Raw genomic sequence first — 17,115 nt, 5'->3', positions numbered from 1 at the left:
AAGTTAATTTTTTTTTTTTTTTATAACCATACAACTCCCTTGCAATATGATTGATGAATCTAAAGTCTACACATTATTTGGATAATTTTTTAATTGGAAGTACACCTTCAGGATCTATGGTTTGCTGGCCACCCCTTCCTCCCTGAGCAATAAAAATTTTTATCACCCTCTTCCTAGTGTAGTCTCCTCTATGATGGAGACATAGGCATGGGTCCTTGATTGGTTTGACCGTCTATCCACAGATTCCTATTCGTCTCACTCTTCAAATTTACCAGAATAGGCTATGCTCATGTAACGCAACTACCAAGCTGGATCTACCCCTACAAGTTTCATTCTTGATTTTTAAAATCTTAGTACTAGATCACATTACCATGAGGTTGTGCCCAGGTGGGCTCATGCATTAAGATGGCAACAAGTCTCACCACCAGCTTTAGAATAACTATGGCTCTAACTTCAGTGAGTCGACCTTTCCCTCCCCCATTCCTTTCAATATTTATATAAGCTTGTACATATATATATTTTGACCACAGAAATGAAATCAAGGGTCTATTTTGACGAGGACCAATTTTTCTGGTCCAGAATGTTTCCCCATGTATTAGTTAACCTGTTCACATTCCACGAAGGACTGGTTTTCTGAGGATCGAAGAGCTTTACAATTTCTTTCCCCTTAAATAATCACAAACACAGATACTCAATTATTTTAATGCAAATAAAATTGTTAAACAAACTTAAGTATAGTATTGCTTGTACAAAATGAAACAAAGTACACAATATAATAATGAAGGTAAAGAAAATGCTCTGAAACTTTCCTTTTAATTGACGAGATATGGGCTAGTTATGAAACTCAAAACTCTGAAAACAATATTATGATATAAAACTTTTTAAAAATTCACGCCCTATCAAAACGATAAAAATTTTCAGTGGTAATTTCAGTTTTATAAAACCAATCAAAAATGCATGTGAAAATCAGAGAGGTTTTTATGATCACACTATAAAACGGTTTATTGCATCACAAGTGGTAGTTCTGTACCTCTATATTTACTTAATGCTCAGAAGTTCATTTGTTTAAAAAATTTCATAAAAGAGAAGATCAAACTTCAAAATCACATTCAAATAAATCATTATCAAAATAAATACTTCCCAGCATTACCATTCATCGGCCGTTTGTGAAAAAATTTAATTGAAACAAAAAATCTACTCGACTTTATTCCTATATTACCATAGTCAAATCCTACTTTAATGATTAAAATTATAGTGAAAAAAAATCTCTTTTTAACAAACACTTTTCTAATCCACCAGATAAGTTTACATAGGAACAATGCAAAAATCTGGAATTCCTTTATAAGGAAATTTCGTTATAACGAGGTGATTTCTCCAGTCTCTTGGAATTTGTTATAATGATTCAACTGTTTCTTTGTGTTTATAAACAATATAATTATCAATTACAATAGAAAACGCTATAAAGAAATGATTCCCAATGCAAAATCAAAAACCAACAATACCAGTAAAATAGACTCTATAAAATAACAATAACAAAATTAAACATATGATCTTAACAATGGTATAATTAATAAAATATACATGCCAATATTTCAATAAATTAAAACAGATAATTTTTCTTATGGCCATAAAACAAATGCAACAAAAAAAAGTAAAGACAATTGCAATTTCACTTGTGAAAGAAATTAATGTGCAAATAAATATATAAAATTTTGAGCAAAATAGTTACTTTACAAAAATTTTAAATTGAAAAAAACTGATTTTAAAATTTTACAAGTTAAAAGGCTGCAATTAAAAGAATTTAAAGACAATTGTACTGCAATTTCAGAATATGCATTGATTTTGAAAAAATACATGCAAAATTTACTGCAAAAATATGTTTTTTTTAAAATTGAATGTGTGAAGCATAGGTTGGTACAGGTAAGAGATTCCCCTTCACTATTAAAAAAATGTAGCCTATTAGTGGCATAGATGGGAAGGCAAAACCCACCTCTACCCTCAAAATTCACCTCTACCCTGAAGAACCTGAATTTTTATTGAGCAAGAGATTTGAAAGAAACACAAAGAAGAAGAAAAAAAGAAAAAAAGATCAATTACCAATTCACTAGTAAAAAAACTCTCAACACATTAAAACAATTTTATCAATGTTCAAAAAAATTACACGAAAATAAATTTAAAACAATTATTGAAATGTGGACAGTTGTATATATAATTATCAATTGTTCTATCTACACTCAAAGTAAAGATGGTATAATAATCAATTAAATTATTCCAACCTAGCTTTTGAGGCTATATGAGTTTAGGAAAAATGGCACACAATTCAACCACATCAAAATTATATCCCACTTGTTAAATTTTTCCTCCACCTTGTTATACTCCTCAAAAAATATAAGAAATGACGAATAGCATTTTTTTTTTCACATTGATTATATCGTCCCTCTAATGCTAGAAGCATGAATGTGAAATTTTCCACTTTTTTATCAGCACTGTTTGGATATCTTATTTTACTATCTAATTTTTGCTGAAACATGAACGTGTATCTCTATTGAAACATGTTACAAAACATTTCAGAAAAATAACTTCCATAGAGTGACATGGGTACAGTAAATATTCAAATGTCTTTTCCCATGTCCCCCCCCCCCACTCCCATTAACATTGCATATTCATGCTTCCAGCATGAGGGGAACAATATATCAACATAAATAGATCACAATTCACTCAGAACATACATTTCAAACTGGTGTTCCATGGAACCCTGGGATTCAGTGAAAGCTTTTTTAGGGTTCCACGGCATCAAACGTCATGAAACCCTTAAAACTGCTGGACTCTAGAAAGCTTGTAAGTAAAATAAATTTTTGCTGCTGATTTTGTTCTTTACTATGAATTTTGATGAAAAAAGTGACGTTTAAACAAATTTAGATCATTTGGATGACCAAACAATGGAGAAAAACAGACTCCAGTAGTTTTTCTCCTGAAGTTGTCAGTCAAAACTGCGGACATTTTCACCATGAATCAAAAAATTCATGGTGGTTGATTTTAATAAAATTATTCTTTATTCTTTATCTATTTGTTAAAATCTTTTGGTTTTTTAATATTCTGAATTTTTATACAAGAAGCTAGTTTCAACTGTATGTGATGGTAAGATGTCACAAGTATTATTTTCTGTTTTATCTGAAAATTATTAGGGTGACCATATGACCTGTATTTTATGGGTGGGACATTCCCGTTTAAATTGTGGAAACTATTGATTTTTTTTTACAGAAGGAGCTACATGAAATTTCCAATGTTACTCATCAGAGAAATATTCAAAAATTTCTTTGGGTTTCAGTCAACAGCCATAAGGGTTACGTGGTACAGCTTTATAACCATCAAGTTCTGCTAGAGATTTTACGTTGGAAACATCTCTCTCTCTGCTCCAGAAACACACATAAGCACCATATAAATTAACTCTTGTTATAGAGAAGCAAAAAGTAAATCTTTAACTAGATTGAATTTTTATGCATTTAAAAAGGCAAATTGGAATTAGTGACAAGTGTAAACGAATAATCCAATTTTCATTTAGAAATTATCAACATAAACCATGATGCGACAAAAATGATCAAAACGTTCAGCAAAAAAGACAGATTTTCATAACAACATCAACAAAATTAGACTCTGCAAAATAACGATAATGAATATGATCTTAACAGTGGCTTCTTTTGAGTGTCATAATTCATAAAAAAAAAGATATATATTCTAGTATGCCTCGAATTAAAACAGATAAATTTTTCACACACCCAATGCAAAGGGAAAAAGACATCACATCCTTAAAAATATAATTGAATAATATAAACATTAAAATAATTTAACTAATAAAATATTTATGAAAATAATCAAAGGGGGAAAAAACAAAAAGTTATAATGATTAATCAATTTCATTTGTACTATTTTTCAGATTTTCTGATGGATGGATTTCAGATAGTAGTAAGTTGTATTTAAAATCAAGAATAAGCAATCACAAAACTTGGCAGGCAGTGATCATTATTATTACTATTAGGTATCAATTATTACTCTCAATGGGTAAGGTAATTTTCATTGCTAGTTGACAGATAATGTATTATGAGGAATCCAAGGCATAAAACTGATGGTAACAATCTTTGTAATAAGACATAACAGGAGAAGAAACAATAGCTGCTTTGAGTTGATGGCTTCTCTGGTAGGCTTTCATCACTCTTCTGTTAAAGTCTGTTACAGAAGGATGCTCTACATATACATTCACCTGAAAATTATGAAAAAATAAATAAAACTCCATTAGCATTTTGTCACCATTTTTCTGCAATAATTCAATATCCACAGTAAATATTGCAATCATGGATGAATCCCACTAACATTCGCTTGATATAAAGGAAGGTTTCACTTAGGGAAGTTTCCTTTAATATATATGAGTGTTTTGCATAAACAGCATGGTTTAGGGAACAAAAACTATGCTTGCATATCAAATTTTTAGTGTATTGCTTAATACAGTAAAACCTGTCTCTAATGGAACCTGTATTAAGCAGAAACCTGTCTTTAACGGAAAAAGTCTGTGGTCCCATGATTTCAATGCCAAAATACACATTTAAAAAACCTGGATTAAACGGAACCTGTCTAACGCAGAAACGGAAAGGAAAATTGCACCCTCAAATGGAAAATTTCGCATAAACCTTCAGTGTTTGGCGACTGATATACAAAATGTTTAAGTGCTGCACAAACATTTTTTATGCAATCTGTGCTTGCAAATGTGAATTCTACATCATCCTCCCTAAGATTAGCAGAAACTGTTTCTGTACTTGATGCTGTGGTTTTGATAAACCATATGTAGTGAAGCAGTTGCTTTTTGAAATTGTAACAAAATTTTTTGGAAAAGTAGGCTTTTCTATGGGAAAAATTAGTGTAAGGTTTGAATTTTTAAATGATATGCAAGACTTACAAAATTGTATGCAAGCTGTTTGCATTCCGTGATCGCATGGCTGATTAGGGCAGGAATTAATTAGAGAGAGAGAGGTAAAAGAGACAACTGCCCTGGCGGTAAAATTTAGGTGGGAACAAAAACACTGTTATAAAGTCATCACATTTTACAGTGGTAGAGGCAGCCAAATCTTGTTGCTCTTTTCCCCACAAAATTCTCAGTTACGGCCCTGATACTGAGGATTACATAGCACGATAGATATCGACATCTTAATTGAAAAAATGTTGAGGAAGTTAAAAAGAATGTAAATGTTATTACTTTAGAAGAAAAACAGTGTAGATCGAAATTTTATACAGATGCTGTTAAAAGCTAAATACAGTATTTAGTGTATGTATATATGTATGTGTGTGTATATATATATATATATATATATATAATTATAGATTAATTATTTATTTTATCTATTTTTAATATTATTTACTTTATCTTCAGTTCATTTATTTTTATTTTACTTCAATTACACACGAGATTGTTGCATAGTTTTACACATTATATCAATTCAACCTTTATTAAGCGGAACCTGTGTTCAATGAAAATAATCTCTGTCCCTTGCGATTCTGTTGAAAACAGGTTTTACTGTATTTGCGATTTAAACATGAAGATATGCAAAATATAACATCATAACATTTTTAGAAAAAAATATAAAAAAAATTATTCCATGAATTAAGAAATTAATAGATTGAGAATTATGATTTATAAACTTACATCCATCCATTGACATTGCGCGATTTCATCTTCATTCTTCTTTATTTCAGAGCTTAGTGGTCTCATTAGACAAACAACATAAATGTCACTGCATTCAAATATGTGCTGGTGCTGATGACGAAGAGATACAATAGACATGAATTCTGAGTCAACACCAGTTTCTTCCAATACTTCTCTATGAGCAGTGACGGCAAAATCTTCCCCTAAATAATTATAATGAATGAGAAAAAAGTTAGCAAATTAATCCTTCAGTAGAAGCGGTCAAAAAAAAAAAGATTCAAGTATAGGCATGGCTCATCTCTGAGACACAGGGTGGCTTAGTTAAGGGTGTGAGGGTGGCTTAATTAAGGGTGTGAAGGGTGTGTTGCACCCAGGTAGCAGTCTAGGCTTTTGTTTTGAAACATAAATTTTAAAACATTTTAAATAATAAAAATTTCCAAGACACCTCTTTTGAGCTATACCTTCACAACAAAGATGTTAAGGGAACAGACATGAGGATTCTAATGCCAGAAACATAAATATAGACTATCACAAGGGGCAAGGCAAGTGTGCGCCCCACTCCTAGTAATTTTCCTAGAGTCAAATAAAGGCAAAAAAATAATTCAGATTTTAACTTTTTCATGACCTTTACACCTTGTGATTGTAGTTTACATATTTCAAAAACATAATGAATATTTTCAACTTGATCACACTTTATAACTGTTTTGATTTAAAACTACAAAGAACTGTGTTATATACAGCGATGCATCGTTTTTCCTTCTTCTAAAGGTGAATCTATACTTGGCATGCTTTGTGTTATCCTGGAGTTATTACCTTTTTTTCTTTCTTGTAAAAATTTATAATAAGAAATAATATAACCCATTGATATTGTTCCCTTCACAACTGCCATCATCAATTATATGTACAGTATTTTGTGTTCTCCCCTCCCCTTTCATTTATTATATATATCATTATTGTTTGTTATAATTGTACTGAATTTTCTGTAAATATCTAGTCTATAATGCTGTGATTGCCAGTATGAGCCAAATCGGCTTCTTGGCAAAATTTCCCCTCATTTCTTGTGTAATATTGTTTTCTTAAAGAATAAAATATATTAATTGATTGATTTGCTGAGATACAGTGAAATGTGAATGGGAGGACAGGTTACGATTATTTATGAGACAACCAACGAAACAGCTACTTGCAAGGACTTATTTCGTGTTTGTACATCAAAGATACTTTTACCATGCTTCCTAAATCTTGTACCATGGAAAGATTGATCAGATGCGGCTAGAACCAGTTTGTGCAAAGGGCGGGCAAAAAAAGGAAAAAATAAAAGCAAAACCAGGTGCATTTATTAAAAAATTACTCTCCCAGGTACCCAAGTGCCTAGTGTTGACAAGAAAACAGCAAGAAAGAGGGTTTCTCAAAAGGATTGAAGAGTTCACAAATATATGACAGAACTGAATAATCTTTTTGTCATAAGTTTTGTGAGTTTTAATTAATGAATCAAGATTCTCCATGCCTTTTAATCAAGTGTTCCGTACAAACCTTCTCTGTAAATGCAAAAATATGTATATGGCAAGCAGCATTATTAAACAAAATATTATTTTGCCAAAAATTGAATACTTTGATAAGCAATTGTGAAAAAAATAAAAAAATGAATGATTCGCACCTGGACTACTATATCCTCCCGGCAATTTCCAATGAGGTTTCTTTGAGTACCGCTCTTGTATGACCAAAACTTCATTTTTATCATTTATGACCATTCCTGCAACACCTATAAATAACGAAAATATTGCCACTTTTACTATTTTATAGATTCATGAAAAAAAAAGAATAATAAAAATTCATAAACCAATTAAATAGGATCATTATTTTAATGCAGTGAAACAGTGATATAATGATACTCTGCAGACCAAGAAGAAATATGGTTGCAGAAGGGTTGTTATATCAAGAGGTGGCATTATCTTCAAGTATCACCAAATTTATACTTTTCTTAACATTTCTTCTGAATTGGTGTTATTAGTACCACCATAAAATATGTGTATAAGTATTTTTTCGCAGCAAGAAATTCTAATTGAAAAGTTGATGAATGAAATTTAGTTAGTTGTTTCACTCTATAAAGTAGTTTATGGAACAGAACTTTTGTGTACTCTACAGAAAATAGTTTGACAGCAATTTCATTAACACTTTCAGTGGGACATGACATGATGTGCAAAATAATGGTGCTATTAAAAACCCCCGAAAGTGAACAAACACTGGAGAGGAATTTAAAAATATATTGCAGGGGTAATTTTAAGTAAACTGTAATTATAAGGTTTCAAAATATCCTGAAGAAATATACTTACAGAGGGATTTATTGTTGTAAAGGATATCATTGTATCGAGAGGAGTTTTTCAACAGTAAAACTAATCTTCACATTAGACAGCAGGAAATTCCGAACAAGATTCAAAAAAATATCATCGTAGAGGGATTTATCATTGTATCAAGGTTTCACTGTATCACTAACATTTCTGGAATAGCTTATTAGGTTGTTGCAGCAGTCACTCAATGAATAAGAGCAGGGGTAACACAGGCTTTTATGGACCAGATATGTAGTATTTCTGCTGCTAGTGGGTCAGAAATTTGAATATATAAGGTCAACATATTTTATGGGACATTCTAGTAATTTCACAATCCTGACTTTTCTATAAAAAATGTCCCATTTTCCAGATTTTTTTTAACTAACGTTATTAAAATTCCTATTTTTTACTGAAATCAAAAATTGAGATTATAAGTTATATGATGATAATTGTCATAATAAATTAGTCAGATAATATATTCATTTCACATTTTTGTCGCATGTTTTTTTTTGATGGATTGTATTTTAATCAATTGTGATTTGCAGTACACCTCTATTTCTCGCCATAGACAAATTTTCAGCAATTTTAACAGAGTTGGTAACTCATCTTTTTTTCAGAACATAATTATCAAACATACTTTTTCTTGACAATTTTTTTTCTCTAATTGGCAACTTTACTTAACATTGATAATTTTTTTGGCAATAATTGATGATGAATTGTATGGAACCTGATTTCCTGTGTTTTCCACATAGGGAATATGATCAGCCTTTTGCTACTGGTACTTTTTACTGGAGCACCTTTCGCAGGCCAGAGATTGCACATCCCTGAATAAGAGTATTAGCTAAGAGGCAGTTCATTTCACAGTCCTGTTCAAAGTGTATATATGCTTTAAGGAAGGAAAGGGTTGAGGCTTTTGTAGCAAAGTGGTCTAACACGTAATTGCCAGCATTGTAAGGGGACTGTGATTTGAATCCCTGCAGAGGACTGTAGAATTTTCATTCAGAAAATCCATCTGTATATATATATATATAATATATATATATATATATATAATATATATATATATATATATATAATATATATAATATATATATATATAAAATCCATATATATATATATATATACACACACACACACACATATACACACACTTTGTAAGAGAGATAAAAGTAATTTTATATGATCGAGACACTGACTTGGCATTACAAAATGACGAGCCAGTGAAAAAAGTGATAAGAGCAGTTTAATTAAGGAAAATTTTGAATACATTTAAAAGGGTACTTTTGAATAAAAAAAAATTGAATAATATCACTAAGATTAAAATTGGGGGTCTTTTAGACCATGCCCTCAAATCCAAATTTTACTATGCATGTGTCAGAGTCAAGTAGAGTAATACATGTTTTGACTCAGATCGATTCCTGAAACAAATGTAAGAAAAAAAAAAATCCTCACCAATATGAGTGTGAGGAAATTGAGGCAACAGATTTGGTTCATTTTCAGGAAGCCATCTTGTCAGCATAGCATATGAATTTCTTGCATGGTGAAAAACAAATTTATGCTGTGAAAGAAAAAATTAAATCCTACATATTTTAATTAAGTTAAGGGAGAAATCATACAGGATAATACACAAACATTTTTCAGGAACAATAAAAATGAGCAAAAGTTTTGGTTTCAAATTATGAGGAAATGGATACAAGTGTACTTTATGATGATGGCTAAACAATTACAATAAAGAGGGTGATCATAAAACAACTTTGGCTATACACGAGCCAAATGAAATTGAAGATATAGGTGTTTCTGCGCATGTGCATTTAAGAATGAGAAGAAAAACAAAATCCTAGCTCTCATGGTTATGGTCACAGCAAAAATGTTTCAAAAAATTCAAATGACAACACCCACTTTTATGCATTGCAAAGTTATTGGCGCAGTGAGAAAACATGAATGGCATTGGAAAGGTGCCTGTAGCATGATAAATGTCAATGCTAGAAGCAGACAAAGAAACACAAGGAAATAACCAGTGCAGATCACATTATTGCTGCAGGAAGTCCTCTCCCCTCAGAGACGAAGAGTTAGTTCACAACTCCTCGGTGAGATCTTACTTCTTCGTCTGCATCCTGCATCAGCAGTGCTACAGGTACTGTTCCAATGCCATTCATGGTTTTCACTGCACCAATCACTTAGCAATGCATAAAAGTGACTATTGCCATTTGAATTTTTTTGAAATTTTGTAGCTATAACCATAACCACACGAGCTGGAGTTTTGTTTCTCCCTTCATTTTCAAGTGCATACTTTGAAACACCTATAGCTAAAATTTCATTTGCATGTGTTGATTTTTGTGGCTGTAAGGGGGATTGTATCTACAAAGTTATTTTGTGATCACCCTGTATATGTCGAGGCAAAAAAAAAATTAAATGTGATAAATCCAGTGATTATGCATAATCAAAGACCATTTTATTAAGTTTGATAAATTTTGTTCATATATTGCGAATATATCACATTCACTGGGTATGTGATATATATATATATACATATCTCCTTTTGGTAAATATGCTAAATCATACATAAATTATCTAAATTTATCAGGCATTTCACATAAACATAGCCTGGAACGATCAATTCAACTGGTACATATATGTTAATAAATATGAAGAAAGCCAACATAAAACAGGACTATGTTTTTATATTCTTTATATTTATTTTAATTCAATTTTCATGGCAAAATATTTTTAATGCATGCATCACTTACAGGTAAAACTGAAAAGTTGTTAAATTAAAAAGCTTTGCATATGATTTTTCTTTAAAATTTATCAAACTCACCAACTCCATTTCGGAATTATACATAGTTGCTAATAAAAGGGGTGGATAAATGCAGTAAAATTTATCAAACTTACAGTGACAGTTGATGATTATGCATCATAACAATTATTATGCATGAGACTACAGATTTATCACACTTACCATAATATATCGAACAAAGGCTTAAGATTTTTTTTTTAAATACTGTAAAAATTTTAAATATTGAACTTTAAATTCAGGTACATGGAATGCAATAATATTTCAAAATCAAAAATAGGGCAGGGATACACATGCTATTTAGCAGCACAAAAGTAACGTGCTTTCTTGCTGCTACAAATTTTTTCATCATTTTAGCTCTTGGGTGGAGTGTTTGCCCTATCGGTCCCTCTGGATCCACACATGAGCCAAGGCAGATATTTTCAGCTAGAAAATGGAGCAGAGGGGGACACCATCACGACAAATAAAGGCAAGGTGATATCTCCAGCTGCAAATGAAGCAGGGATGGACATCTTCAGCAATAAATTGAGCAAAGGCAGACATCTTCAGCTGTGAATGAAGTCGAGGCAGACACCATCAGCTGTGAATGAAGCCGAGGCAGACACCATCAGCTATGAAGGTAGTGGAGGAAGACACAATTAGGTTAGTTGAATTGTCCCGTATTTTATGGGACAGATAAATTTTTCAAACATTTTTTGGATCTTGGGAGAGATGATCATTTCCCCCCCCCCCCGGATAAATGGTAGCATATGTATTCCTAGCCATAAGCTTTAGTAAAAAAAATTACCTTCACTAAAACAGGAATAAAAGAAGAATCGCTAATATTCACTCTAAACCAGATTCCTCGCACACCATTCTCACACCATAAAGCCAGAGCTTCTGATAAGAAATAAGCAGATAATAAGTTAGTTATTAAATTTATGAAAGTTTTGAAATTTTTACAACTTTTTTAGATGTTCGTTACAAACGAAGTCTGTTATAGTGGGGTCTAGTGTTTTTGTATCCTTTGTATATAATATGGCAAGTAAGATGACAGATCAGATAACATGGGGGATCCCTTAGTTGCTTTTAAAACATACCTCCATCCTAATATGTGCACATTCATCCGTCTTAACGAAACTCTGAGACTTTTCTCCAACTTCTAACCCCATCTTGTCTGTAATCACCACAAAATTTGTTAATCACGACAGTATCTAATTGTCTGGGGAAAATATGTAAAAATTTTGTATGTTATTTTCTTTTCTTTTTTGACACAAAATAAAGAGTTCCAGACTCTGCCACGAAGCTGGGTTAGAAGAGATCTTGACAACAGGATAAGTTCAGTGACAAAGTTCTGGCGCTCATTCATTCATTGTTATAGTGGGGTCCATTTAAGAGAGGTTCTACTATACATTGAATTTTCCCAGATTGTAATCTTCAAACAAAAATAATGAAGATTTTTTTTTCATTTGATGATTTTTTGCACACAATCATCATTTTAGGAGCACAAGGGCTAATTAGATGAGAATCTGCGGTCCATAGTGGATTCTGAAAAAACTAGTTTCTTTCATATCTTTGTCAGACAGTGCGCTAACATCTTAATGTTAGCACACGCTAAAAACCTTGGTGTCATTACTTGTGGCAGGGTCAAAACTAATGGGGAGCGCAGTTGATCCATGTGAGAATCTGGAAGGGCTTGACAAATTTAATTTTAGGGAAAACAAACCAAAAACCTTGTCACAAAGTCACAGACTTCTATGTCAGGAAAGATTCTGATAGAGACTGAGCAGGTTTCAAATTCATAAAAAACCTCAGCATATTCTTTGGTATAGCAGGTAAATGTTTTATCAAAAATTAACTATACTGTTGCTTAAAAGTTCAGAAACAAGCTGAAAATTTGTCACTGTGGTAGAAAGTAAGAGCGAAAAGCTACTATATTTGCATACATTGCAGGCAAACATGAACAGAAACTATTAGAAAGCAAAAAATTTGCAGAATTTGAAAACAGGATTTTCTGGGTGCTGATAAATTTGGTACATAAATGACATCATTTGAACAGATTCTGTATTTTCACACTGCATTGTTGTAAAGAAAAGGTCAAATAGCTAAATCTTAAAAGGCAAATACATGACATCATTTAAGTGACAATATGCAGTGGGCAGTGACAGGATATCTCAGAGTAAGCACAAACAGTTTGAGGTAGTGCGAGCCCTATAGTGAAACTACATCATTAGTCAGCAGTGAATCACTATATCCAAGTGGTACAGTGGTAAGATGCCTGTCTTCCACTATGAAGGTTACAGTCAAGGTCCACAGGTTCAAATCCCGGCAAGAAAACATCAGGAACAAGTTCTTTACCCACTGAGCCTGGGGCAACCAGTGTCTGGTCATGCGGTGATCCTCCTCCTGGTGCGGAGTTTGGATCCGTGTGAAAACCTCCTGAATTCTCATTCTCCAAATTTGGCAGCTATGATATATATACACTCACTATTTCTTTCTGTCAGGGACTTGATGCCATGTTTATGGATGATAATGCAACATTTAGTGCAGTTGTTGAGCATTACGTTCAGTCTGAAACATTGACTGGTATAGAATGATCATCCATTTCTTCTGACCCAATAGAACATGTATAGAGCATTCCTGGATAACGTTTAACTGCATTCCATGGTCCTCGCAGAAGTCTCAGTCAGCCACAAACATTTCTTTCATGTGAATGGATCCTGATACAGCAAACAGCTATTAATAACCTTATTACTGGAACGGATCGATGTTGTTGAGCCAGAAGTAGTGGTGACATTCCATATTTGCTGACCACTCCACTGAACTTTTCATGGCTCAATATATGATTGTTGTTTTTATGGCGGTTGTTTTGGTTTTGGTTCCCTATTTTCCTTGCAATTTTGCTCGAGAGCATCTTTTGCTTCACCTTATGAACAGTGTTAATGTAAAAAAAAAAAAAAAATACAAAAATACAAAAATAAATAAATAAAAATATTTGCTTTTATGAGCATTTTGGCTTTTGTTACTAAATTTTTGAGCAGTAGTGTACCATGCACAAAAAAAACTGAAATAATGTAAAATTTCATCTGAAATTCAAAGTATAACAATCCATCTTACTCTTTAAATTTGTCTCGAATTCTTCATCAGAAAAATTAAGTTCTCTAGTGTCAATAGACACACCACTATATCTGAAATAAAAAACAAAATTGCAGTAGCTTTCAAAATGATTGCATTACATAGTATATATTCAAGCTACGTTGATTAATAACTCATTTCATTTCAACAAATTGAAGAAATTTTAATGAAACAACAGATTCCATGAAAAGAAAAGGCAATAGATATGGTCAATGCAGTGGCTAAAAAATCACAAAAATTAATTATGAAAGCAAAATATAGTATAGTATAATAAACATACACATCAGATTTCTCCTTGAATACATTGCTGATCGCACTTGAGTTACTCGATAGATTTGTCATTTCAATACAATAGAAAGGTTTCAGACACAAACAGAGTAGAGGAAAAGTATTTTTATCTGCAATCTGAAAAAATAAAAATAAAATCACAAACAAAATACAAAAATAAAGATGTGTAGCCTAGCAGTATTTCCTTCTCAATTTAGGGTGTGCGTCTACATAAGCCCTAACCTATGTTCGTCGTGGTTTTGCTTTATGAATTCCCAGTGCTCTTTCTCTTCCTCTCCTCAACACAACTCGATTCCAACCGCAGCTTTTGCTATACAAAATCAGAGATGCAACGCAAGCTCCTCCCCCAGAATTCATTGTCGCCGAGCCTTATACATTTGCCCTTCATTCAGTGTGCATTGCTAGCTTGCAACGGGATGAATCCGGTGGCACATTTCTGCCATGAATGAATGCCAGAAAGTCATTTCAACTTTTTCTGGGGCAGATGACAAAGAACACATATTGTATGCCCATACTCAGTTGGCCTCTGACCTTGAAGTGCGAAGGGAGGGTTCGTTTTCCAAGTAAGAAAAAAACTTGCTAAAATAGTGAAAAAGACGCGAATGGAAAATACTAAACTGCTCCTTTCTCTGCGACCTTTTAACCAAAAGAGAATAAATGGAATCGCCCATCATGACGCTTCATGATGTAGCCAGAGGCCAACACAGTGTGGGTGTACAATACTCAATGTATGTGCGTATATAGTGTTTAGTTAGTGTTTAGAAGGCATTTATAGTGTATTTTCTAAAGCCCAAGGGGGGGGGGGCTGCAATTATCCTCTCCAAATGAATGACAGGCCTGCTTTCTGGTGTAATGGAGAGAATGAATTTCAGAAATAAAAATAAATTTTATCCTGGAGAAGACAAATAACTCTTCTTTCCGAAGTTTGCCATAGCATATTAGTGTATCTTCCAAAAAAATTAACTCCCTTTGAATCGCTATAACTGAATACAGTGAAAACAGTGATACTCTGTAGACCAAGAAAAAATATTGTTGTAGAGGGATTATCGTTACATCGAGAGGCAAAATTATCATCACATGTTATCAAATTTAAGCTTTTGTCATCTTTTCTAAATCAGCAGTGTTAGTACCACTAAAAAAATACTTTTATATATTTTATTCACAGCGAAATATTGCAATTGACTAGTTTAATAATAAAATTCAGTTAGATGCATTGCCCCTGTAAAGTTGTTCATTTTATTGCACTTTTGTGTCTTGCACAGAAAATAATGATAGACTGCAACACAACAAATATTCAATCATTGCGCTCCTCTTTAAGGCCCATTTCCATGTGTTAAGTGATGAAATGGTCAACTAAATTTTAAGTTGTCAAGTACTTTAAAATGTATGCAAATGATAAGGGCCATTTACACGAGTTTGATTGGTAGGTGACAAGTGATTAAGTAATTTAGTGAAATAAAGATGATGCTCTATTTTCCGTTAAGTAGACCTATACGCATGCGCCAGCGGGCGTGGTCTGTAACTTAGAGGGGTCATTCTGCTCTCTTGCATGGATGTTTATTTTTATCTTATGCATGAACGAGCTCACACTCCACAATCTCCTCCTGTTTCAAGTTTCAATTTTTCAAGCATATGGAATAATGGCGAAGTGGTCTGAAGACACCACAATGAAGTTCATTGAGGAATATTTGACCAATGAATATCTCTGGAACTATCGGGACAATAGTTATAAAAATAAACAATAGTGTATAAAAATAGAGCTCCAGGGTTTTGGCATAAAAGAAGTTGAAGATAAAACGCATCCATTCCCCATGCTCCCAAGAACTAAAAAAATGAAAGAATTGAGTGCATCGGGTGCTGGTGCAGAGCATCCAAAAAATATAAAATATCATATAATATGGCTCCGATCACAATATTCGTTAAGTTCTAACAGATCATTTTCAACCATTATTGCGAATGATACAAGCTTTAAAAAAAAAGCACCTCTCTGAATGCCAAATATATAGAAAGTTATTATTTTCCCACGCATTGCGTCTCTCTCTCCCCATTAATTTGAGTAGACTGCAGCATGCATGAGCCAGTTGCGCTTGCCTCCATAAAAATTTCCCAATCAGTATCTACTTAATCACTTATCGCTTGGACAATTTTTGAACAATCTATAATTTAAAATTTAGTTAACTATTTAATCACTTAACGCATGTAAACGAGCCTTTATTTGAAACATAGATGGCAGCACTTACGGGAAGTGTAATGATTGAATATATTTGTCACTATAGGGTCTGTGCGAGACTTTTGTAATGGGGGAGAATGGATTGCATTTGCACCTCAAAGTTGGGAACAGGGCCACAACTGCGCGGGGAGAGGGAGGAGAGTCTGGTGCCCAGGGTGGAGCAAATTTCACATATCAACATTACTGGGGACGTCTAAATACGTGCTTGCCCTGGCTCATCAAGCATCGAGTTGCCGGCCTGGTTGGGAAAACCACAGAAAACCGATTTGATTAAAAAAGACGGCACCCATTTACACGCATAAAATATCAACTAACCAAGCGTGAAAATCAAACTCAAAAGGCAAAACACGAAAGCTCATTATGAACAAAGTCTTTGTTTAAGGGGAGCGATCAGCTCGCATTCGAAGCTGGAAAACCACAGAAAACAAATTGGACCATGGGCGGGGTATCCCGCCTATGAATTGGACTCGATCAGACGGCCCCCATATGCAAGCACAAAATATCAGCTTACCAAAAATCGTGAAAATGAACCAAACTTAAAAGACAAAACACGAAAGCTCACGACACCTATCGTCTTGAGCATCACAGGAATAGTTAAAAACTTATGTTTACAAACAATCCTAAGCTATCACGTGACTTAAAAAAAAAACTAATACAATTTTTCTAAATTTTT

The 17,115-nt window shown here is 33.0% G+C and overlaps 1 protein-coding gene across 2 annotated transcripts; it reads right to left on the bottom strand.

The window, feature by feature from the left end:
* Positions 1 to 686: 686 nt before the first annotated feature.
* Positions 687 to 17,037, bottom strand: LOC149069250 (uncharacterized). Of its 2 annotated transcripts, none has more exons than XM_089250772.1 (8): positions 16,954 to 17,037; positions 14,205 to 14,329; positions 13,907 to 13,977; positions 11,598 to 11,689; positions 9,469 to 9,574; positions 7,347 to 7,451; positions 5,693 to 5,895; positions 687 to 4,258 (listed from the first exon to the last, which is right to left on the bottom strand). In XM_089250772.1, the coding sequence occupies exons 1-8, from the start codon at positions 17,023 to 17,025 to the stop codon at positions 4,097 to 4,099; spliced, it is 936 nt and encodes a 311-aa protein (XP_089106898.1). In that variant the 5' UTR covers positions 17,026 to 17,037; the 3' UTR covers positions 687 to 4,096. The 2 variants fall into 2 exon arrangements, with proteins under 2 accessions (XP_089106898.1, XP_089106899.1); XM_089250773.1 differs by lacking the exon at positions 16,954 to 17,037 and adding an exon at positions 16,758 to 16,945.
* Between the last annotated feature and the right edge of the window lie 78 nt (positions 17,038 to 17,115).

This window comes from Pholcus phalangioides, unplaced genomic scaffold (assembly GCF_987345545.1).
Source record: "Pholcus phalangioides strain wild (caught in Gottingen) unplaced genomic scaffold, Ppha-v1.0 ptg000024l_1, whole genome shotgun sequence".
NCBI classification, from domain to species: domain Eukaryota; kingdom Metazoa; phylum Arthropoda; class Arachnida; order Araneae; family Pholcidae; genus Pholcus; species Pholcus phalangioides.
Note: the sequence above shows the minus strand (reverse complement) of the source record. Positions and strands in the feature narration are given on the sequence as shown.